The sequence below is a fragment of the Hyperolius riggenbachi genome, chromosome 10, assembly GCF_040937935.1.
Source record: "Hyperolius riggenbachi isolate aHypRig1 chromosome 10, aHypRig1.pri, whole genome shotgun sequence".
NCBI lineage: Eukaryota > Metazoa > Chordata > Amphibia > Anura > Hyperoliidae > Hyperolius > Hyperolius riggenbachi.
In genome coordinates, this window is record NC_090655.1 from 246,913,730 (window position 1) to 246,934,381 (window position 20,652).

The 20,652-nt window shown below is 46.7% G+C and overlaps 1 protein-coding gene across 1 annotated transcript in view; it reads left to right on the plus strand.

Annotated features, from left to right (window-relative positions):
* The window catches only part of LOC137535121 (gastrula zinc finger protein XlCGF57.1-like), a 273,394-nt gene extending 257,236 nt beyond the window's left edge, over nucleotides 1-16,158 (plus strand). The window contains exon 5 of the mRNA XM_068256931.1: nucleotides 15,856-16,158. Coding sequence (XP_068113032.1) covers nucleotides 15,856-15,950 — 95 coding nt within the window. The 3' untranslated portion in view covers nucleotides 15,951-16,158. The remainder of the gene's footprint in view (nucleotides 1-15,855) is intronic.
* Nucleotides 16,159-20,652: the final 4,494 nt, after the last annotated feature.

Below are 20,652 nucleotides of genomic sequence, written 5' to 3' on the forward strand. Positions count from 1 at the left end.
CATGTGGGTACAAGAGGAAAAAATTTTTTGCAAAAAGACCTTATAGTTTTTGAGAAAATCAATTTTAAAGTTTCAAAGGAAAAAAGTATACATTTAAATGCAGTAAATGACAGTTACTGTAGCAAACCTAGTGGTAGTGTAATTTTACTAATATCAAATAAAAGGGCCAAGGGCAAAGGGCCAAGTGTCAAATGCAAAATGTAAAGTGCCAAGTAGTGTTGGGCGAACATCTAGATGTTCGGGTTCGGGCCGAACAGGCCGAACATGGCCGCGATGTTCGGGTGTTCGACCCGAACTCCGAACATAATGGAAGTCAATGGGGACCCGAACTTTTGTGGTTTGTAAAGCCTCCTTACATGCTACATACCCCAAATTTACAGGGTATGTGCACCTTGGGAGTGGGTACAAGAGGAAAAAAAAATTAGCAAAAAGAGCTTATAGTTTTTGAGAAAATCGATTTTAAAGTTTCAAAGGGAAAACTGTCTTTTAAATGCGGGAAATGTCTGTTTTCTTTGCACAGGTAACATGCTTTTTGTCGGCATGCAGTCATAAATGTAATACATATAAGAGGTTCCAGGAAAAGGGACCGGTAATGCTAACCCAGCAGCAGCACACGTGATGGAACAGGAGGAGGGTGGCGCAGGAGGAGAAGGCCACGCTTTGAGACACAACAACCCAGGCCTTGCATGAGGACAAGAAGCGTGCGGATAGCATGCTTTGTACCACCATGCAGTCATAAATGTAATAAAGATAAGTGGTTCAATAAACAGGGACCACGCGGCAACGCTAACCCAGCAGCAGCACACGTGATGGAACAGGAGGAGGCGCAGGAGGAGAAGGCCACGCTTTGTGAGACACAACAACCCAGGCCTTGCATGAGGACAAAAAGCGTGCGGATAGCATGCTTTGTACCGCCATGTAGTCATAAATGTAATAAAGATAAGAGGTTCAATAAACAGGGACCACGCGGCAACGCTAACCCAGCAGCAGCAGCAGCAGCAGCACACGTGATGGAACAGGAGGAGGCGCAGGAGGAGAAGGCCACGCTTTGTGAGACACAACAACCCAGGCCTTGCATGAGGACAAAAAGCGTGCGGATAGCATGCTTTGTACCGCCATGTAGTCATAAATGTAATAAAGATAAGAGGTTCCATAAACAGGGACCGGCAACGGTAACCCAGCAGCAGCAGCAGCAGCAGCAGCACACGTGATGGAACAGGAGGAGGCGCAGGAGGAGAAGGCCACGCTTTGTGAGACACAACAACCCAGGCCTTGCATGAGGACAAAAAGCGTGCGGATAGCATGCTTTGTACCGCCATGTAGTCATAAATGTAATAAAGATAAGAGGTTCCATAAACAGGGACCGGCAACGGTAACCCAGCAGCAGCAGCAGCAGCAGCAGCACACGTGATGGAACAGGAGGAGGCGCAGGAGGAGAAGGCCACGCTTTGTGAGACACAACAACCCAGGCCTTGCATGAGGACAAAAAGCGTGCGGATAGCATGCTTTGTACCGCCATGTAGTCATAAATGTAATAAAGATAAGAGGTTCCATAAACAGGGACCGGCAACGGTAACCCAGCAGCAGCAGCAGCAGCACACGTGATGGAACAGGAGGAGGCGCAGGAGGAGAAGGCCACGCTTTGTGAGACACAACAACCCAGGCCTTGCATGAGGACAAAAAGCGTGCGGATATAGCAGCAATGCTTTTTGCCGCCATGCAGTCATAAATGTAATACAGATGAGAGGTTCAATAAACAGGGACCGGAAACGCTAAACCATCCCAGATGTTCATCGGTCATGTTACTTGGTTGGGGTCCAGGAGTGTTGCGTAGTCGTTTCCAATCCAGGATTGATTCATTTTAATTTGAGTCAGACGGTCTGCATTTTCTGTGGAGAGGCGGATACGCCGATCTGTGATGATGCCTCCGGCAGCACTGAAACAGCGTTCCGACATAACGCTGGCTGCCGGGCAAGCCAGCACCTCTATTGCGTACATTGCCAGTTCGTGCCAGGTGTCTAGCTTCATGCCCGGTTTCAGGTCCAGCGGTGCCAGCCACAAATCCGTCTGTTCCTTTATTCCCCTCCAAATTTCCTCCCCTGTGTGCTGCTTATCCCCAAGGCAGATCAGCTTCAGCAACGCTTGCTGACGCATGCCAACAGCTGTGCTGCACTGCTTCCACGATCCTACTGCTGCTGGTGCTGGGTTAGCATTTCCGGATGAGGTACAGCTTTGAGATGCGTTGGAGGAGAAGGAGTCAGAGAGGTAGGTGCTGCTGTTGTTATCCAGCTGTTTGCGGCGTGGGCAACACCCGCGCCGTAGCAGGTGAGGAATCGCTGCCAGGCTCCACAAGGTTCACCCAGTGCGCGGTAAGGGAGATGTATCGACCCTGGCCGAACGCACTCGTCCAGGTGTCAGTGGTGAGGTGAACCTTGCAGGCAACGGCATTCTTCAAGCTTCGGGTTATTTAGCTGACCACGTGCTCATGCAACTCAGGCACTGCAGAGCGCGCAAAGTGGTAGCGGCTGGGAACCACGTAACGTGGGATGGCCACTGACATCATGCCCTTGAAGCTGTTTGTCTCCACCACTCGATATGGCAGCATTTCGCAGGCCAGAAGCTTGGCTATGCTGGCTGGCTGTTACTGCCACGGCCCGGGGGTCATTTGCTGGCAATTTCCTCTTGTGCTCAAACATCTCAGAGACAGACAACTCAACCGTAGCGCTGCACACCGAAGGGCTGTTGGTTGTTGTGTTTGATGAACACTGGGAGACCTCAAGAGCACTAGTCCGGAAAGTGACAGTGTCAGCATCGTCTGATGTTTGTGAATGTTGTGAACCACGCAATGGCTGGGCTACTGCTGCTGCTGAGGCGGGTCTGGTGGTGAGTCTGGTGAACCCAAGGGAGGCAGTGTTGCTGGTGGTACCCTGTCCTGCCGCGTTTGCCCACAGAGTGGGATGTTTGGATAGAATGTGGCGGCTCATGCTGGTGGTGGAGAGGTTGTTAATACTTTTCCCCCTGCTCAGGCGGGTCTTGCACACCTTGCAAATCGCCATGGTAACATCCTCAGTGCAGTCTTCAAAGAAAGCCCAGACTTTAACTGGCTGAGGACTCGGACCTCGTGCGTGATGTGCTGGTGCTGCTTAACCCACTGCTGGACGCTTGAGAGGTCATCCAAGTAATTATCTGGTCCTGTTCTTTTGGATCTGTGAGGGTTGTTGTCCTGGACAACATGGGCAGTATTGAGTGGGTTTTCTTGGGTGCTCCCCTGTGGCCTGTACGTGAACCGTCAGGGGAAACACCTCTTCCCTTGCCCCTCCCTCTTTCACCGGATTTCTTCCTCATTTCACTTATCCTTAAAGTACACGCTGACTGGCAGCAGTACAGTGGCAGTACAGAAATGCTATACAGTGGTGGGTGAGCGGTGTACCACTATTGTCAGCAGTGACACAGAGCACAATGCTATACAGTGGCGGGTGAGCGGTGTACTACTGTTCCCAGCAGACACAGAGTGGAAGTAAACACAATGCTATATAGTGTGGCTGAGCCGTGTACACAGAGTGGCATTAAACACAATGCTATATAGTCTGCTATATAGTCACCCCGAACAGGGTGATGTTCTGCAGAACCCAAACAGTGGCAAACACTGTTCGCCCAACACTACTGGGAGGGAACGCAGATTTTAGTACCTAAACACACGATACAACATGTTTTCCGGGGTCGGACTCTGAGGCACATACAGATGGTCCCGATCATCATCCTCATCATACAACTCTTCTCCTGAGTCTGACCCACCCACCACCTCTGCCACCCCAACATCCCCAGACACAGACCCCTCATCGTCCTCAACATTAACTTGGGATGCTGGCCTGAGCCAGACCTCCTCCTCCACATCAGGCCCCATCATCTCCTCAATGGCAGCCCTCATTAATCGCTCTGGCGACGGACTGATGGACACAACGTTCTCCTCCGGGGAGGGCTGCTGCTGACCACTGGCTGCTGGGGTGGATGTTATAGCTTGCGTGGGGCGTTGGCTGTTGCTGTTGTTGGGAGTGCTGCTCACAGCGGAGGTCTCTGGGGAACTCATGTTGAGCTCATATAGTGGTTGACGGTGAGTGGAGTATTACTGATCCCAGCAATATACACACTGACTGGCAGAGTACGCAATGCTATATAGTGTGGCTGAGCGGTGTACACAGAGTGGCAGTAAACACAATGCTATATAGTCTGGCTGAGCGAGCGGTGTACTACTGTTCCCAGCAGAATCAGAGTGGCAGTAAACAATGGTATATAGTCTGGCTGAGCGGTGTACACAGAGTGTCAGTAAACAATGGTATATAGTCTGGCTGAGCGAGCGGTGTACTACTGTTCCCAGCAGAATCAGAGTGGCAGTAAACAATGGTATATAGTCTGGCTGAGCGAGCGGTGTACTACTGTTCCCAGCAGAATCAGAGTGGCAGTAAACAATGGTATATAGTCTGGCTGAGCGGTGTACACAGAGTGTCAGTAAACAATGGTATATAGTCTGGCTGAGCGAGCGGTGTACTACTGTTCCCAGCAGAATCAGAGTGGCAGTAAACAATGGTATATAGTCTGGCTGAGCGGTGTACACAGAGTGTCAGTAAACAATGGTATATAGTCTGGCTGAGCGGTGTACACACAATGCTATATAGTCTGCTATATAGTGTCAGTAAACAATGGTATATAGTCTGGCTGAGCGAGCGGTGTACTACTGTTCCCAGCAGAATCAGAGTGGCAGTAAACAATGGTATATAGTCTGGCTGAGCGGTGTACACAGAGTTTCAGTAAACAATGGTATATAGTCTGGCTGAGCGGTGTACACAGAGTGTCAGTAAACAATGGTAAATAGTCTGGCTGAGCGGTGTACACAGAGTGGCAGTAAACACAATGCTATATAGTCTGGCTGAGCGAGCGGTGTACTACTGTTCCCAGCAGAATCAGAGTGGCAGTAAACAATGGTATATAGTCTGGCTGAGCGGTGTACACAGAGTGTCAGTAAACAATGGTATATAGTCTGGCTGAGCGGTGTACACAGAGTGTCAGTAAACAATGGTATATAGTCTGGCTGAGCGGTGTACACAGAGTGGCAGTAAACACAATGCTATATACTCTGGCTGAGCGAGCGGTGTACTACTGTTCCCAGCAGACACAGAACAGTAAACAGAATGCTATATAGTGTGGCTGAGCGAGCGGTGTACCACTATTCCCAGCAGACACAGAACAGTAAACAGAATGCTATATAGTGTGGCTGAGCGAGCGGTGTACCACTATTCCCAGCAGACACAGAACAGTAAACAGAATGCTATATAGTGTGGCTGAGCGAGCGGTGTACCACTATTCCAAACAGACACAGAACAGTGAACAGAATGCTATATAGTGTGGCTGAGCGAGCGGTGTACCACTATTCCCAGCAGACACAGAGTGGCAGTAAACAGAATGCTATATAGTGTGGCTGAGCGAGGTACACAGAGTGGCAGTAAACAGAATGCTATATAGTGTGGCTGAGCAAGCGGTGTACTACTATTCCCAGCAGACACAGAGTGGCAGTAAACAGAATGCTATATAGTGTGGCTGAGCGAGGTACACAGAGTGGCAGTAAACAGAATGCTATATAGTGTGGCTGAGCAAGCGGTGTACTACTGTTCCCAGCAGTGACACAATGACAGGGGGGACCCTGGCTAGCGTGGCTGGAGCGCGAACTACCCTGCCTGCCTACCCAAAGCTAAACCCACAGACAAATGGCGGAGATATAACGTGGTTCGGGTATTTATTTACCCGAACCACGTGACCGTTCGGCCAATCAGAGCGCGTTCGGGTCCGAACCACGTGACCCGTTCGGCCAATCACAGCGCTAGCCGAACGTTCGGGGAACGTTCGGCCATGCGCTCTTAGTTCGGCCATGTGGCCGAACGGTTTGGCCGAGCACCGTCAGGTGTTCGGCCGAACTCGAACATCACCCGAACAGGGTGATGTTCTGCAGAACCCGAACAGTGGCGAACACTGTTCGCCCAACACTAGTGCCAAGTAGTGTTGGGCGAACATCTAGATGTTCGGGTTCGGGCCGAACAGGCCGAACATGGCCGCGATGTTCGGGTGTTCGAGCCGAACTCCGAACATAATGGAAGTCAATGGGGACCCGAACTTTCGTGCTTTGTAAAGCCTCCTTACATGCTACATACCCCAAATTTACAGGGTATGTGCACCTTGGGAGTGGGTACAAGAGGGAAAAAAATTTAGCAAAAAGAGCTTATAGTTTTTGAGAAAATCGATTTTAAAGTTTCAAAGGGAAAACTGTCTTTTAAATGCGGGAAATGTCTGTTTTCTTTGCACAGGTAACATGCTCTTTGTCGGCATGCAGTCATAAATGTAATAAAGATAAGAGGTTCCATAAACAGGGACCGGCAACGCTAACCCAGCAGCAGCTCACGTGATGGAACAGGAGGAGGGCGGCGCAGGAGGAGAAGGCCACGCTTTGAGACACAACAACCCAGGCCTTGCATCAGGACAAGAAGCGTGCGGATAGCATGCATTATGCCGCCATGCAGTCATAAATGTAATACAGATAAGAGGTTCCAGGAAAAGGGACCGGTAACGCTAACCCAGCAGCAGCACACGTGATGGAACAGGAGGAGGGCGGCGCAGGAGAAGAAGGCCACGCTTTGAGACACAACAACCCAGGCCTTGCATGAGGACAAGAAGCGTGCGGATAGCAATTTGCATTTTGTCGGCATGCAGTCATAAATGTAATACAGATGAGAGGTTCAATAAACAATAAACAGTAATTGGTGTTGTCCAGAATGCGCACAATGCGTGGGTCGCGTTCAATGCAGTCCTAGCCCAAAGAGGTCATAGCCTAGGGTCACAAAAACCTGTTTATTTGGGCAATTTCAATGGTGGCGAGTCTGACGTACATAAATCGCAGCAATGGCCGTTAGCAACGTCTGAATCTCACGAAATGTCTCATGCAGGTAGAAGACATATTGTTAGACTTGGATTCCAAAGATGGGGTCCCTACATCTCTGCAAACCAGAGTTACAGGGGTCCAAAATTGGTAAAATCCCCCATAGACTTTCATTGCCTCCCTATTTCACTTTCCAAAATCTCACATCTTTTCAAAGGGCAATTGCTCAGCAGTGGCAAATTTTCTAGCATTGTAGGGACCCTTAGGGGGAACATGACTGGTGCGTTTCGGGCCCCTAGGCCAAAGAGGTCATAGCCTAGGGTCACAAAAAACTGTTTATTTGGGCAATTTCAATGGTAGTTATGCTGACGTACATAAATCTCAGCCATGGCCGTTAGCAACGTCTGAATTTCACGAAATGTCTCATGCAGGTAGAAGACATATTGTTAGACTTGGATTCCAAAGATGGGGTCCCTACATCTCTGCAAACCAGAGTTACAGGGGTCCAAAATTGGTAAAATCCCCCATAGGCTTTCATTGCCTCCCTATTTCACTTTCCAAAATCTCACATCTTTTCAAAGGGCAATGGCTCAGCAGTACCAAATTTTCTAGCATTGTAGGGACTCTTAGGGGGATCATGACTGGTGAGTTTTGCCACTGCTGAGCCATTGCCCTTTGAAATGGTGTAAGATTTTGGAACGGTAAATAGTAGGCCCAATGAAAGCCTATGGGGGATTTTACCAATTTTGGAGCCCTGTAACTCTGGTTTGCAGAGATGTAGAGACCCCATCTTTGGAATCCAAGTCTAACAATATGTCTTCTACCTGCATGAGACATTTCGTGAGATTCAGACGTTGCTAACGGCCATTGCTGCGATTTATGTACTTCAGACTCGCCACCATTGAAATAGCCCAAATAAACAGGATTTTTTGTGACCCTAGGCTATGACCTCTTTGGTCTAGGGGCCCGAAACTCACCAGTCATGTTCCCCCTAAGAGTCCCTACAATGCTAGAAAATTTGCCACTGCTGAGCAATTGCCCTTTGAAAAGATGTGAGATTTTGGAAAGTGAAATAGGGAGGCAATGAAAGCCTATGGGGGATTTTACCAATTTTGGACCCCTGTAACTCTGGTTTGCAGAGATGTAGGGACCCCATCTTTGGAATCCAAGTCTAACAATATGTCTTCTACCTGCATGAGACATTTCGTGAAATTCAGACGTTGCTAACGGCCATGGCTGGGATTTATGTACGTCAGCATAACTACCATTGAAATTGCCCAAATAAACAGGTTTTTGTGACCCTAGGCTATGACCTCTTCGGCCTAGGGGCCCGAAACTCACCAGTCATGTTCCCCCTAAGGGTCCCTACAATGCTAGAAAATTTGCCACTGCTGAGCAATTGCCCTTTGAAAAGATGTGAGATTTTGGAAAGTGAAATAGGGAGGCAATGAAAGTCTATGGGGAATTTTACCAATTTTGGACCCCTGTAACACTGGTTTGCAGAGATGTAGGGACCCCATCTTTGGAATCCAAGTCTAACAATATGTCTTCTACCTGCATGAGACATTTCGTGAGATTCAGACGTTGCTAACGGCCATGGCTGAGATTTATGTACGTCAGCATAACTACCATTGAAATTGCCCAAATAAACAGGTTTTTGTGACCCTAGGCTATGACCTCTTTGGCCTAGGGGCCCAAAACTCACCAGTCATGTTCCCCCTAAGGGTCCCTACAATGCTAGAAAATTTGCCACTGCTGAGCAATTGCCCTTTGAAAAGATGTGAGATTTTGGAACTGTAAATAGGAGGCCCAATGAAAGCCTATGGGGGATTTTACCAAATTTGGAGCCCTGTAACTCTGGTTTGCAGAGATGTAGGGAACCCATCTTTGGAGCCCAAGTCTAACAATATGTCTTCTATCTGCATGAGACATTTCGTGAGATTCAGACGTTGCTAACGGCCATTGCTGCGATTTATGTACGTCAGACTCGCCACCATTGAAATTGCCCAAATAAACAGGTTTTTGTGACCCTAGGCTATGACCTCTTCGGCCTAGGACTGCATTGAACGCGACCCACGCATTGGGCGCATTCTGGACAACACCAATTACTGTTTATTGTTTATTGAACCTCTCATCTGTATTACATTTATGACTGCATGGCGACAAAATGCAAATTGCTATCCGCACGCTTCTTGTCCTCATGCAAGGCCTGGGTTGTTGTGTCTCAAAGCGTGGCCTTCTCCTCCTGCGCCACCCTCCTCCTGTTCCATCACGTGTGCTGCTGCTGGGTTAGCGTTACCGGTCCCTTTTCCTGGAACCTCTTATCTGTATTACATTTATGACTGCATGCCGACAAAAAGCATGTTACCTGTGCAAAGAAAACAGACATTTCCCGCATTTAAAAGACAGTTTTCCCTTTGAAACTTTAAAATCGATTTTCTCAAAAACTATAAGCTCTTTTTGCTAAAAAAAATTTCCTCTTGTACCCACTCCCAAGGTGCACATACCCTGTAAATTTGGGGTATGTAGCATGTAAGGAGGCTTTACAAAGCACGAAAGTTCGGGTCCCCATTTACTTCCATTATGTTCGGAATTCGGCTTGAACACCCGAACATCGCGACCATGTTCGGCCCGAACCCGAACATCTAGATGTTCGCCCAACACTACACGTGACCTGTTCGGCCAATCACAGCGCTAGCCGAACGTTCGGGGAACGTTCGGCCATGCGCTCTTAGTTCGGCCATATGGCCGAACAGTTTGGCCGAACACCATCAGATGTTCGGCCGAACTCGAACATCACCCGAACAGGGTGATGTTCTGCAGAACCCGAACAGTGGCGAACACTGTTCGCCCAACACTAGTGCCAAGTGCCAAGTGCAAAGTGTTAAATGCAAAGTGCAAAGTGCCAAGTTCAAAGGGAAGTAGGAGATTTGGGCGCATGAGACAAGTGGACAAAAAGGGCGCCCCATTCACTCCCATTATAAATATCGTTTAATGGGCGCCGAACAGGGAAAAAAAGGCGCAGGAGATTATTAACGTTTTACAAAAGGCGCCCGGAGATATTTAATGTTTTATAAATGTGCTTGTGATGATTTACGTTTAGAAAATGAGCCTGTGACAAATAACGTTTATAAAAATACTAAACATATTTATCCTATTTAATTAAAACATTATTTAACATTTTAACCCTTACTGTTTGTAAAACATTATTATTCACAAAATAAAGTGATCAGTACGTAACGTAAATTGCAATATATTTGGGGGTCTTAGGTTTAGGCACCACCAGGGGGGTCTTAGGTTTAGGCACCCCCCGGGGGTCTTAGGTTTAGGTACCCCCCCCGGGGGGTCTTAGGTTTAGGCACCCCCCGGGGGGTCTTAGGTTTAGGCACCCCCAGGGGGGTCTTAGCTTTAGGCACCACCAGGGGGGGGTCTTAGGTTTAGGCACCACCAGGGGGGTCTTAGGTTTAGGCACCACCAGGGGGACTAGGGGTTAGGGATAGGTACAGGGAGGGCTTTGGGGTGGTTAGTTTTAGGCACCACCAGGGGTGTCTTAGGTTTAGGCACCACCAGGAGGGTCTTAGGTTTAGGCACCACCAGGGGGTCTTAGGTTTAGGCACCACCAGGGGGGTCTTAGGTTTAGGCACCACCAGGAGGGTCTTAGGTTTAGGCACCACCAGGGGGTCTTAGGTTTAGGCACCACCAGGGGGGTCTTAGGTTTAGGCACCACCAGGGGGTCTAGGGGTTAGGGATAGGTACAGGGAGGGTTCTATGTGAGAGAAGGGTTAGGTATAGTTTTAGTACAATTTTAATAATACTAATCAACAGTTATTATGAATGTGCTTATATTAATATCATTGTTATAAACAATATTTTCACATTTTATTATAATAATAAACAATAAATCAAGATTATTCATAACAATATATAATTATAATGTTTAAACAAATAATACTGTTTTTTTTAATAAAACGTAATTATAAGTTTCAGTTTAGAAACAGGGAAGATTAACGTTTTAAGAATTGACGATTTCATACACATTATTTAATGATTTATAAATTCTTAAAACATTATTTGTAAACGAAATTCTACACAATATCTTTATAAACGATAATACTGCTTATCGTTTACACCACGCACCCTTTTTTCCAGACGCCCTTTTTTGATGTACACGTTCAAAGTGCCAAGTGCAAAGTGTCAAATGCAAAGTGCCAAGTGCAAAGTGTTAAATGCAAAGTGCAAAGTGCCAAGTGCAAAGTGTCAAATGCAAAGTGCCAAGTGTCAAATGCAAAGTGCCAAGTGCAAAGTGTTAAATGCAAAGTGCACTTTGCACTTTGCACTTGGCACTTTGCATGGCACTTTGCACTTGGCACTTTACACTGCCCTTTGCACTTTTCATGGCCCTTTGCACTTAGCCCTTTGCACTTGGCCCTTTGCACATGGCGCTTGCACTTGGCACTTTGCACTTGCACCTGGCACTTTGTGCTTGCACTTGGCCCTTTGCGCTTGCACTTGGCCCTTTGCGCTGGCACTTGGCCCTTTGCACTTGGCAGTTTGCACTTGGCCCCTGGCACTTGCACTTGGCCCTTTATTTTGATATTAATAATTTTACACTACCTCTAGGTTTGCTACAGTAACTGTCATTTACTACATTTAAATGTAAACTTTTTTCCTTTGAAACTTTAAAATCGATTTTCTCAAAAACTATAAGGTCTTTTTGCAAAAAAAAAATTTCCTCTTGTACCCACATATCTCCTTAATATACCCTGCAAATTTGGTGATTCTAGCTTATAAGGGGTCTTAGATATTTAACACGAAAAAACGGACTTTAGGCGAAAATTAATGCGTTTTGAAACGAAAATAGTACTTATTTTCGCGAAAATTCGGCAAAATCGAAAATGGGATTTTCGATGCGAAAATGACTTTGGTGAAAATTCGCAAGCAACACTGAGTCCCTTTCTTGTTCTGAGGAAAGTGCTGATTCTGCACCCTGTACTCTGGATGAGTTAAGATGGCCTTGTTTAGAGTCTCCTGCAGTGTCCCTAGAGGCTCGTCTAGGTATTGCCGCTATACTCACCTGTTTTTCTGCAGTTTTGGAGTTGCAAGCTAGTTTGACTGCTACGCAGAATTCTGGGTTCAGTGAGAAGGAAGTTAGGGAGTCAGTGTGTGGTCCAGTGAATATGCCTGTACATTCCCTTCATGATTATGAAACTCAGTCTCAGTTTATGGTGGAACCTTCCCTGGGACATCCGCCCTGTCCACAAGATAAAGTTCCAGTTTTGCCCTGTAACATGGATAGTTCAGAATTCTTCTCAGAAAACTTGAAAAATGATGTTCCTGAAGTCTTGTTTGATGTTCTGGAGGTCTCCGAGTTTCTCCCAAAGGGAGCAGAACTTGTAGGAGATGTCTCCTGCCCCCCAAGCCCTTCTGAGGTGTTGCCCACTTCAGTAGGCATTGCTGTTGTGCTGACTACCTTTGCAGCTCTGGTGGAGCTTCACTCATATGTAGTCAATGATGATATTGCAGTCACAGAAATTTCTGAATTTGAGTCCGAGTCTTCTTTTGAAAGTCCAGTGCTTGAGACCATTGCTCGTGATGATTCTCTGCCCGGTCCTGGTTTTGGTTTCCTCGTGTCGGACTCTGAGGTTGGCAGTTCCCCGACATGTCCTGAGGTTTCTCCTGTGCTGGTGTACCCCAGTGTGCTCTGTGACCCAGAAAGCCCAAGTGTGCCTTGGTTACCAGCGTACTCAGATGCTTCCTCGGTGGAGACATGTTCTGATTTAGCCTGCCTGCTTGCATGCCCAGAAGTGGTCCCTGAAAGTCTTGATCTTGATGGGTGTCCTCGTAATTCTGAATCCAGAATAATCATTGGTTCCATAGGGGTTCTTGGCGGTTCTCCATGTGAGCCTGGTGAGCGTTCTGGCCTCTTGGGATCTCTGCAGAGCTCCAAAGGGTTTTGTGAGATTCCGGGAGAGTTTTTGCTTGGTACCCTGGATAAGATCAACGGTGGCTTTTGTGTTGTAAGAGACACTTCGAACAGGTTTTGTGGCAGATTTGGTATTTTCGGACGCTCCTTGGAAGGTGGTGGGTATTGTCTGGAGGGTCTCGATGGCTTTTTCTCTGGTATCCACAGTCCTGATGGGTGTTACGCTAAGACTGGTAGTACTGATGGGCATGTTTCGTTGGCTTCTGTTTCCAATGAGGTCGGTTTCGGGTGGACTGACTCTGGAATTGGACCTTGTCGGGCTGCAGCGACCTTCATGAGTCTTCAGTTTGAGTCTGTTGCTAATAGCAGTTTTAAGGGTCGTCTGGAATTCGACCCTGGAGGGGGGGGGGGTACTGTGATGATTTGCTCAGCTGCCTGTGCAGGCAGGCAGCTTTTTGACCATTGGTTAGGTTTGCATGCTGCAGGACTCTAGAAAGAAGAGCTTCTGTCAGTTTTGCAGCCTGTGCTTGCTGAGGAATTTGCATACGTTGTCATGCAAATTGCTTGGCCACATTCATTGGAGGCGTGTACTATAAGTACTATGTGTGTCCCACAATGCTTTGCTGGCCATAAGGAGTCTTCCTGTGAAACACTCTGGAGAGTGTCAGCCATGCTCTTTGTTTGAAGATCAGCTTAGAGTAATTCCTGGAAAACTGCACTAGGCAGGTTTCCTTAGTGCAGTTAGGATTGCTTATCTGTTTGTTTGTTCTGTTGCCATTGTCCTGTCCCAACGGTGGTCGACAGGAAATGGTTCTGATCTCTGTTCTTGGAGTATAGCTGGTGCAGCGGTTGCTACCAGCTATCTCTTCTGTTCTGTCTCATTGGATCGCGCTAGCCACTTTTCGCTAGCGCTGTGGATCCTTCTGTACTGTCTCATTGGATCGTGCTAGCCACTTTTCGCTAGCGCTGTGGATCCTTCTGTTCTGTCTCTCTGGATCGCGCTAGCCACTTTTGCTAGTGCTGTGGATCCTTCTGTTCTGTCTGTCTGAATCACACTTGCCCTAGCGTTAGTGGCAGTGGATTCCTCTGGTCTGGATCTTGGACCTAACCTCGGCTGCGGTCGCTGCTGGTTACTCCTTCTGTTTGTCGTGTGCTTGGATCACACTGCTCTGACAGCAAGAGCAGTGGATCTTTCTGATACCTGGTTCGCACTGGCTCTGACGGTAAGAGCAGTGGTTCCTGTTTGATCGATTCTCGTTGTCTGTCTGTTTGCGTGCGCTTGCTGGTGCCTGCGGTAAGGCAACTGTGTAGCAAGCGCGTTTGTGTGGTGTCTGTCTTGTGTTGGCTAGTTAGGCGTGTTTGTCTCTATTGTGCTTATCACGTGGAGACTGCGCATAACCGCGTGCACTGTTGCGAATGAGTGCGGTGTTTGCGGTTAGCTAGCATTTGTTATTTTCCGTATCTCCTCATTGTATGATTTGCTGTGCCTTTGCTACTCTCGTGCTCCGCCTTGCTGTAGCCTTGTGTCACGTCTGGCGATCGCACCTCTCGCGATCGCGTTCATGCTTCATATCTGCTGTGGTGTGTGCACAGTCGCGGGTTGGCGACTAGTTTGATGCACACACACACAATCTGTCTCTGTGCTCACTATCAATTGCTTCTCTTGCGATTGCGTTTCTTCCCTTCGTGCAATTCCTGTCTGGCGTGTGTGGTAGGGCAGAGGAGTTGTTCCTCTGCACTCCACAGCTCCACCTGCCGACAGGAATTTCTCTCTGCAGGTGCATTGCACCTACTGCTGGGTTCCTGCAAATTTCACGCTTGTGGAGGATTTCCGCGGTGTCAGCGCACGGCTTGTGCGCTGATCACGGAGAGAATTCCACAATCGTTACAGATACTCAAAGTGATGTGTGACATGATGAGATAGACATGGGTATATACAGTGCCTAGCACACAAATAACTATGCTGTGTTCCTTTTTTTCTTTCTCTGCCTGAAAGAGTTAAATATCAGGTATGTAAGTGGCTGACTCAGTCCTGACTCAGACAGGAAGTGACTACAGTGTGACCCTCACTGATAAGAAATTCCAACTATAAAACACTTTCCTAGCAGAAAATGGCGCCTGAGAGTAGGAAAGAAATAAAAAGGATCAATAGTTCATAGATTTTAGCTCCAGCATGCTTCAATGAATGTGTCATTGACCAAAAAAAAAAAAATAACAGTTAAAACTTAAAAAGTAGATTTAAACAAAAAACAAAACTGTGGAGTATCTTAAAAAGTTATTTTTAGGAGAAGGAAGATAGATACAATCATTTATTTCATTTGTTTATTTTCGCTTCAGGTGTCCTTTAAGCACCCATGAATGCACGTCTTTTTGTCAGGAGTACTCTGTCATTGTATTTAAAGGGGAACTGAAGTAAGAGGTATACAGAGGCTGCCATATTTATTTCCTTTTAATCAATACCAGTTGCCTGGCAGCCCTGCTGGTCTATTTCTCTGCAGTAGTATCTGAATAACACCAGAAACAAGCATGCAGCTAGTCTTGTCAGATCTGACTTTAAAGTCTGAAACACCGGATCTGCTGCATGCTTGTTCAGGGGCTATGGCTAATAGTATTAGAGGCAGAGGAGCAGCAGGGCTGCCAGGCAACTGGTATTGCTTAAAAGGAAATAAACATAGCAGCCTCCATATACCCCTCTCTTCAGTTCCCCTTTAAATGCTGTTCAAAAATATCTTGTTGATTTAAATTTACTACAAACCCTTTGCTCGAGTAAATATGATTTATCATACTTAATCTGACAACTTACTGTAATGGATTGACTATGACTATTACAAGTTGACCTATTCCCTGGGCCCTACTAAAGTACCCCCAGGGCATGTGTACCTGATGCTGAGAACCAAGTAATTTGGGCCTGTACCATCTATGTGATTAGTCTCATGATTGGTATTAAACAGAATGATCATATGTAACCACTACAGTATTGGTAAAGTGTGTTATCTCTCTCCACTGCCAGGGTGCCTGTGTCATGTAACAAACTCCGAGAAGAGGAGAGATATTGAGGAGCATCCGGCAGGGATGGAGAGAAGACCAGCACTGGTGGATAAGTGAGTGTAAGCTCTGCTGCCAACACTGTCAGTCATCCAAATATCGAACGCTGCTACAGCTCACACCCAACCTGCCGCTGATCGAGTAATATTTTTCCTTGCTGCAATTGACTGATGAGAGACCGTCTCTGGATGTATGGTGAACCCTTTTATACCTTGTAATTATTAAATCATTAGATAATATAGGGGAACTTTATCAGATGTAATTAGATTTAAATAATAATCTGTGTCAGGGAATCATCAGACCCCATCTTATCATTTTTCTTTGTCATTTTTGTTCTAAATAAACTTTTTAACGTTTTCCATTTACCATGAAGGGAGTTGTTTTGACTTGCCTTTACAAGATATTACAGCATTGGGGTTAGGCTTTCGGTGCACATAGGTTATTTTCACATCTTGTATCGCTCAGGTAAAGCTGACCACTAGTGATGCAATTTTGATTGCACCAAATCTATGCAGTAGAAGGGTAAACTGAGTGAATATACTATGGATGAATACTTTAGGTTGTTCCTCATTTTGTATAGAGGTGGTAACATTGTACAATCAAGATTGTATCATTAATGGGCACCTTTAGGCTTAGATATTAAGATGTCTGGAGTAAAGCTAGACACGCGCTATCTTCAATGCCCACCAACAGTACGTTTTGCAGAAAACCACAAACATTCACAGGTGGGGTAATTAGTGTCTGAGCAGTGATTAACTACCTCTGAGGCTTTCCACAAAACATGCACTTTTGGTGGGCCTTGAGGACAGGGTTAGAACACTGCGCTAATAGATTGCCACCCAGTGTGCCAAAAATGACTGATTCCTCTCTCTTCAGAATCTTATCAGAGAGGAATCAATTCCTACCACAAATGGCACATTGATTCTCAACAGAAAACAGCAGGAATCATACACAAAATCGATGGAACCGCTATGGGCTTTCAATCTGCCACTGCTCCTGCCATAACTCCATCCCATGGATAATTTTCATCATCTTTAGGTAAAAATTGATTGAAATTTGATCTATCGGACATGGTGAAGCAATAGCTTTCTGGCAGATTCGAGTGATGTAAGCAGTGTGCTGCTTTTTCTCTAGACTATCTTTGTACCTAACGCACAGAAGTTCTCACAATTCCTATCGCCTGCCTTCAGAGAAAACTGGCAGCCTGGAGAGCTCTGTTTAGGGCTCAGCATGCATAGCTCAGGGTAGGTGCACACGTAACATAACATGAAAGGCTGCGTCTTATGTCATGTTTCATTTTATGTTGCGTGCGTCTTTTTTGTGTGTCTTTACTGCATTTTTCAAGCGTTTTGCGTGCGTTTTAATGCATTTGCGGTTCACTTTACCAAAACGCATATACATTTTGTATGCATTTTTCTTTTGTGTTTTATGCAAATCACTACAAAGACAACAGGAAGTGGAAATATATCAGAATTTTTTTGTTTCTTTTTTTACCAAAAACACATGTAAAATGCATAACATTGTGTTTCTATTGACTTTCATTATGTGCACTTTTCATGCGTTTTTGAAGATTATGCAACAAAACCAGGATTTTTGAAAACGCACCCACCAAAAACGCTATTCCTGCGGCCCATAGACTTCCATTACGCTTGCATTTCTGCTAAGTGTGCTCCTAGCCTCAGTGGCTAATCTATTGAAGCAGAATGGAAATTTTGACTGCAGCCTGCTTTAAAGGAATACTGAACAGAGATCACAGCTCCTCACAGGTGAGGAGCGAGTGAAGGCGTGTGAGAGACGCCGATTGGGACATTGCCAAGCCTTAGCTGAGAAGACAATGGGGGAGAGCCCGTAATAATTACACTATGCGTTTATAAACTGGAGGATCATGTGAGTGGTTTTAATTAATAAAGTTAAACTTTTATAAAACAATATTTTGCTATGGAAGCTTTTTGCTTTTGAGGTGCACATAAACAATACGCCAGACTGACCGCGGAGAATGGGACTGCTACTGGAGCATCTAGGAGGCTTTGGACCGCGGAGAGAAAGCGATCTGCGCCGCTGGAGGAAACCCCAGGTACTGTACTTATAAAACTTTTATTCCTCCTCGTCTCAGGTTTACTTTAAAGGAAGCAACAAACTATCCTCCCGATCATATACTTACCAGGGGCTTCCTCCAGCCCCTTGCAGCTGACATGCCCCACATTGACAGCTCCGTTTGCAGCCACCGGCCTGGGGTCCCCGCACGGTGCAGAGGCCAACCTCCTATACTGTGCCTGCGCAATCAAGTCTACGTTGTCCAAAGCGTGCTGCGCCGGATCAGTAGTTCTGCGCCTGCGCAGTACGTCGCAGACAACATGGGCTTGATTGACAGCGGCGCTTCACGCAGGCGCAGTAAGGATGACCTCAAGGTCGGCCTCTGCACCATGTAGGGACCCCGGGCCGACGGCTGCAAACAGAGCTGTCAGCGTGGGACATGTCAGCTGCAAGGGGCTGGAGGAAGCCCTGGGAAAGTATATCATGGGGAGGATCATTTGCCTGAAGTTTCCTTTAAAGTGGGATTGTCACCATAAAAATCAAATTTCAACAGCAACTGGTCTAAGTCTATTAAGTCAGTGTTCCCCGACCCTGTCCTCAAGGCCCACCAACAGTGCATGTTTTGTGGAAATCCACAGCGGTAGTTAATAAGCTCTGCGGAGACACTAATTACTTCACATCTGCAGTGGAGACCAGTTCCCACCCTGGACAACCTCTACCACTTCAGCCTGCGCTCCAGAGCTTTGACGATCTCCAACGATGCCTCACACCCAGGCCACAGCTTCTTCAGTCAACTCCCTTTGGGTCGGAGGTATCGGTCGATCTCCACCATGACCTCAAGACACATGAACAGTTTCTTCCCATCAGCTGTTAACATTCTGAACTCTCTCCATGCACTCCCCCAACTTAGGTCAAACAATATCATGCTTTGATGATGCACATTGTACATAGTGGCACTCCAGTTCTTATGTCTAATTATCGTTAGGTGAATTATGCCTTTTGATGTGTTTTGTGAACTGATGTGTTTTTTCGAGATCTATGTTTTTCTCCGAATGTGAAATGGGGTTCTGTCCCTTGATGCATTTTGCGTGTCCTATCCTGTACTTGAATTCTGTATGTGCCAAGCCCAATTCTGGGCACGACCCAGTCGTGCTTGGTGAAATAAAGATTCTGATTCTGAAGTCATCCTGTGCCCAGAACATCGGCCCTCCGGCAAGCAGCAACGGCGACTCCCACAATGCTGCCACGTGCCTCCTTACCGTGTTCCCATGGCCAGGCGCATTCTGCACATGCCCAGAGTGCTCTCGGCTGCAGGAGTGTAATCAGGTGTCACATGGCCCGGGGTCAGCACCTTTGCGGGGCTGCTTACTGGACTGATGTTGAGACTAGTGTTGATCGAACACCCAGATATTCGGGCTCGGATCGGCTCGACCGAACATGGTCCGGATGTTCGGGATATTCGGCCGAACACCGAGCCTAATGGAAGTCAATGGGGACCCGAGCATGCCTTGCAAAATGAGGGAAACTTCTGCAAAATGGGTTGGAAATAACGAGGGGGGAATTTTACACATAGATGTTAGGCTCAGAATAAAAGCAGGGACTCATGTTTGCAGAGCAGTGCGCCAATTATACTTGACTGCCAATAAAACAAATAAAACTCCCAAAAAAAGGCATATGTGACGTGTATGGGGAAAAACTGCACGCTTAAGGCCAATGCAGTTTATCGCCATGCATTGATAAATATAATAGAAATGAGATATTCCTGAAAAGCAGTCCTACCAATGGGACCGGCAACGCTAACCCAGCACACAGGATGGAAGAGGAGGTACAGGAGAACAAGGCCACGCTTTGGGACACAACCCAGGCCTTACATGAGGACAAAATGCATGCTGAAAGCAATACATTTTGTCGCCATGCATTGATAAATATAATAGAAATGAGATATTCCTGAAAAGCAGTCCTACCAATGGGACCGGCAACGCTAACCCAGCAGCACACAGGATGGTAGAGGAGATACAGGAGCAGAAGGCCACGCTTTGGGACGCAACCCAGGCCTTGCATGAGGACAAAATGCATGCTGAAAGTGAACCCGAGGTGAGAGTGACATGGAGGCTGCCATATTTATTTCCTTTTAAGCAACACCAGTTGCTGGGTTGTCCTGCAGATCCTCTGCCTCTAATACGTTCAGGCATAGACCCTGAACAAGCATGCAGCAGATCAGGTGTTTCTGACAATAATGTCCGCCCTGGCAAGATTACCTGCATACTTCTTTCTGGTTTAATTCACACATCACTGCATCCAAATAGATCATTATGGCTGCCAGGTAACTGGTATAGTTTAAAAGGAAATAAATATGGCAACCTCCATCTCATTCTCACCTCAGGTTCACTTTAAACCAATGCATTTTGCCGCCGTGCATTGATAAATATTATACAAAGGAGATATTCCTGAAAAGCAGTCCTATTCCTATCTGGGACCGGCAACGCTAACCCAGCACAGATGTTCATGGTGCTTGGTGGGGGGGGGGGGGGGGTTGCGAAGTCGGTTCCAATCCACGATTTATTCATTTGTATTTGTGTCATGCGGTCTGCATTTGCTGTGGACAGACGGATACGCTAATCTGTAACGATGCCTCCGGCAGCACTAAAACAGCACCTCTATTGCATACATTACCAGTTCGTGCCAGGTGTCTAGGTTAGACCCAATAATTAAAGGGGACTGATGGATC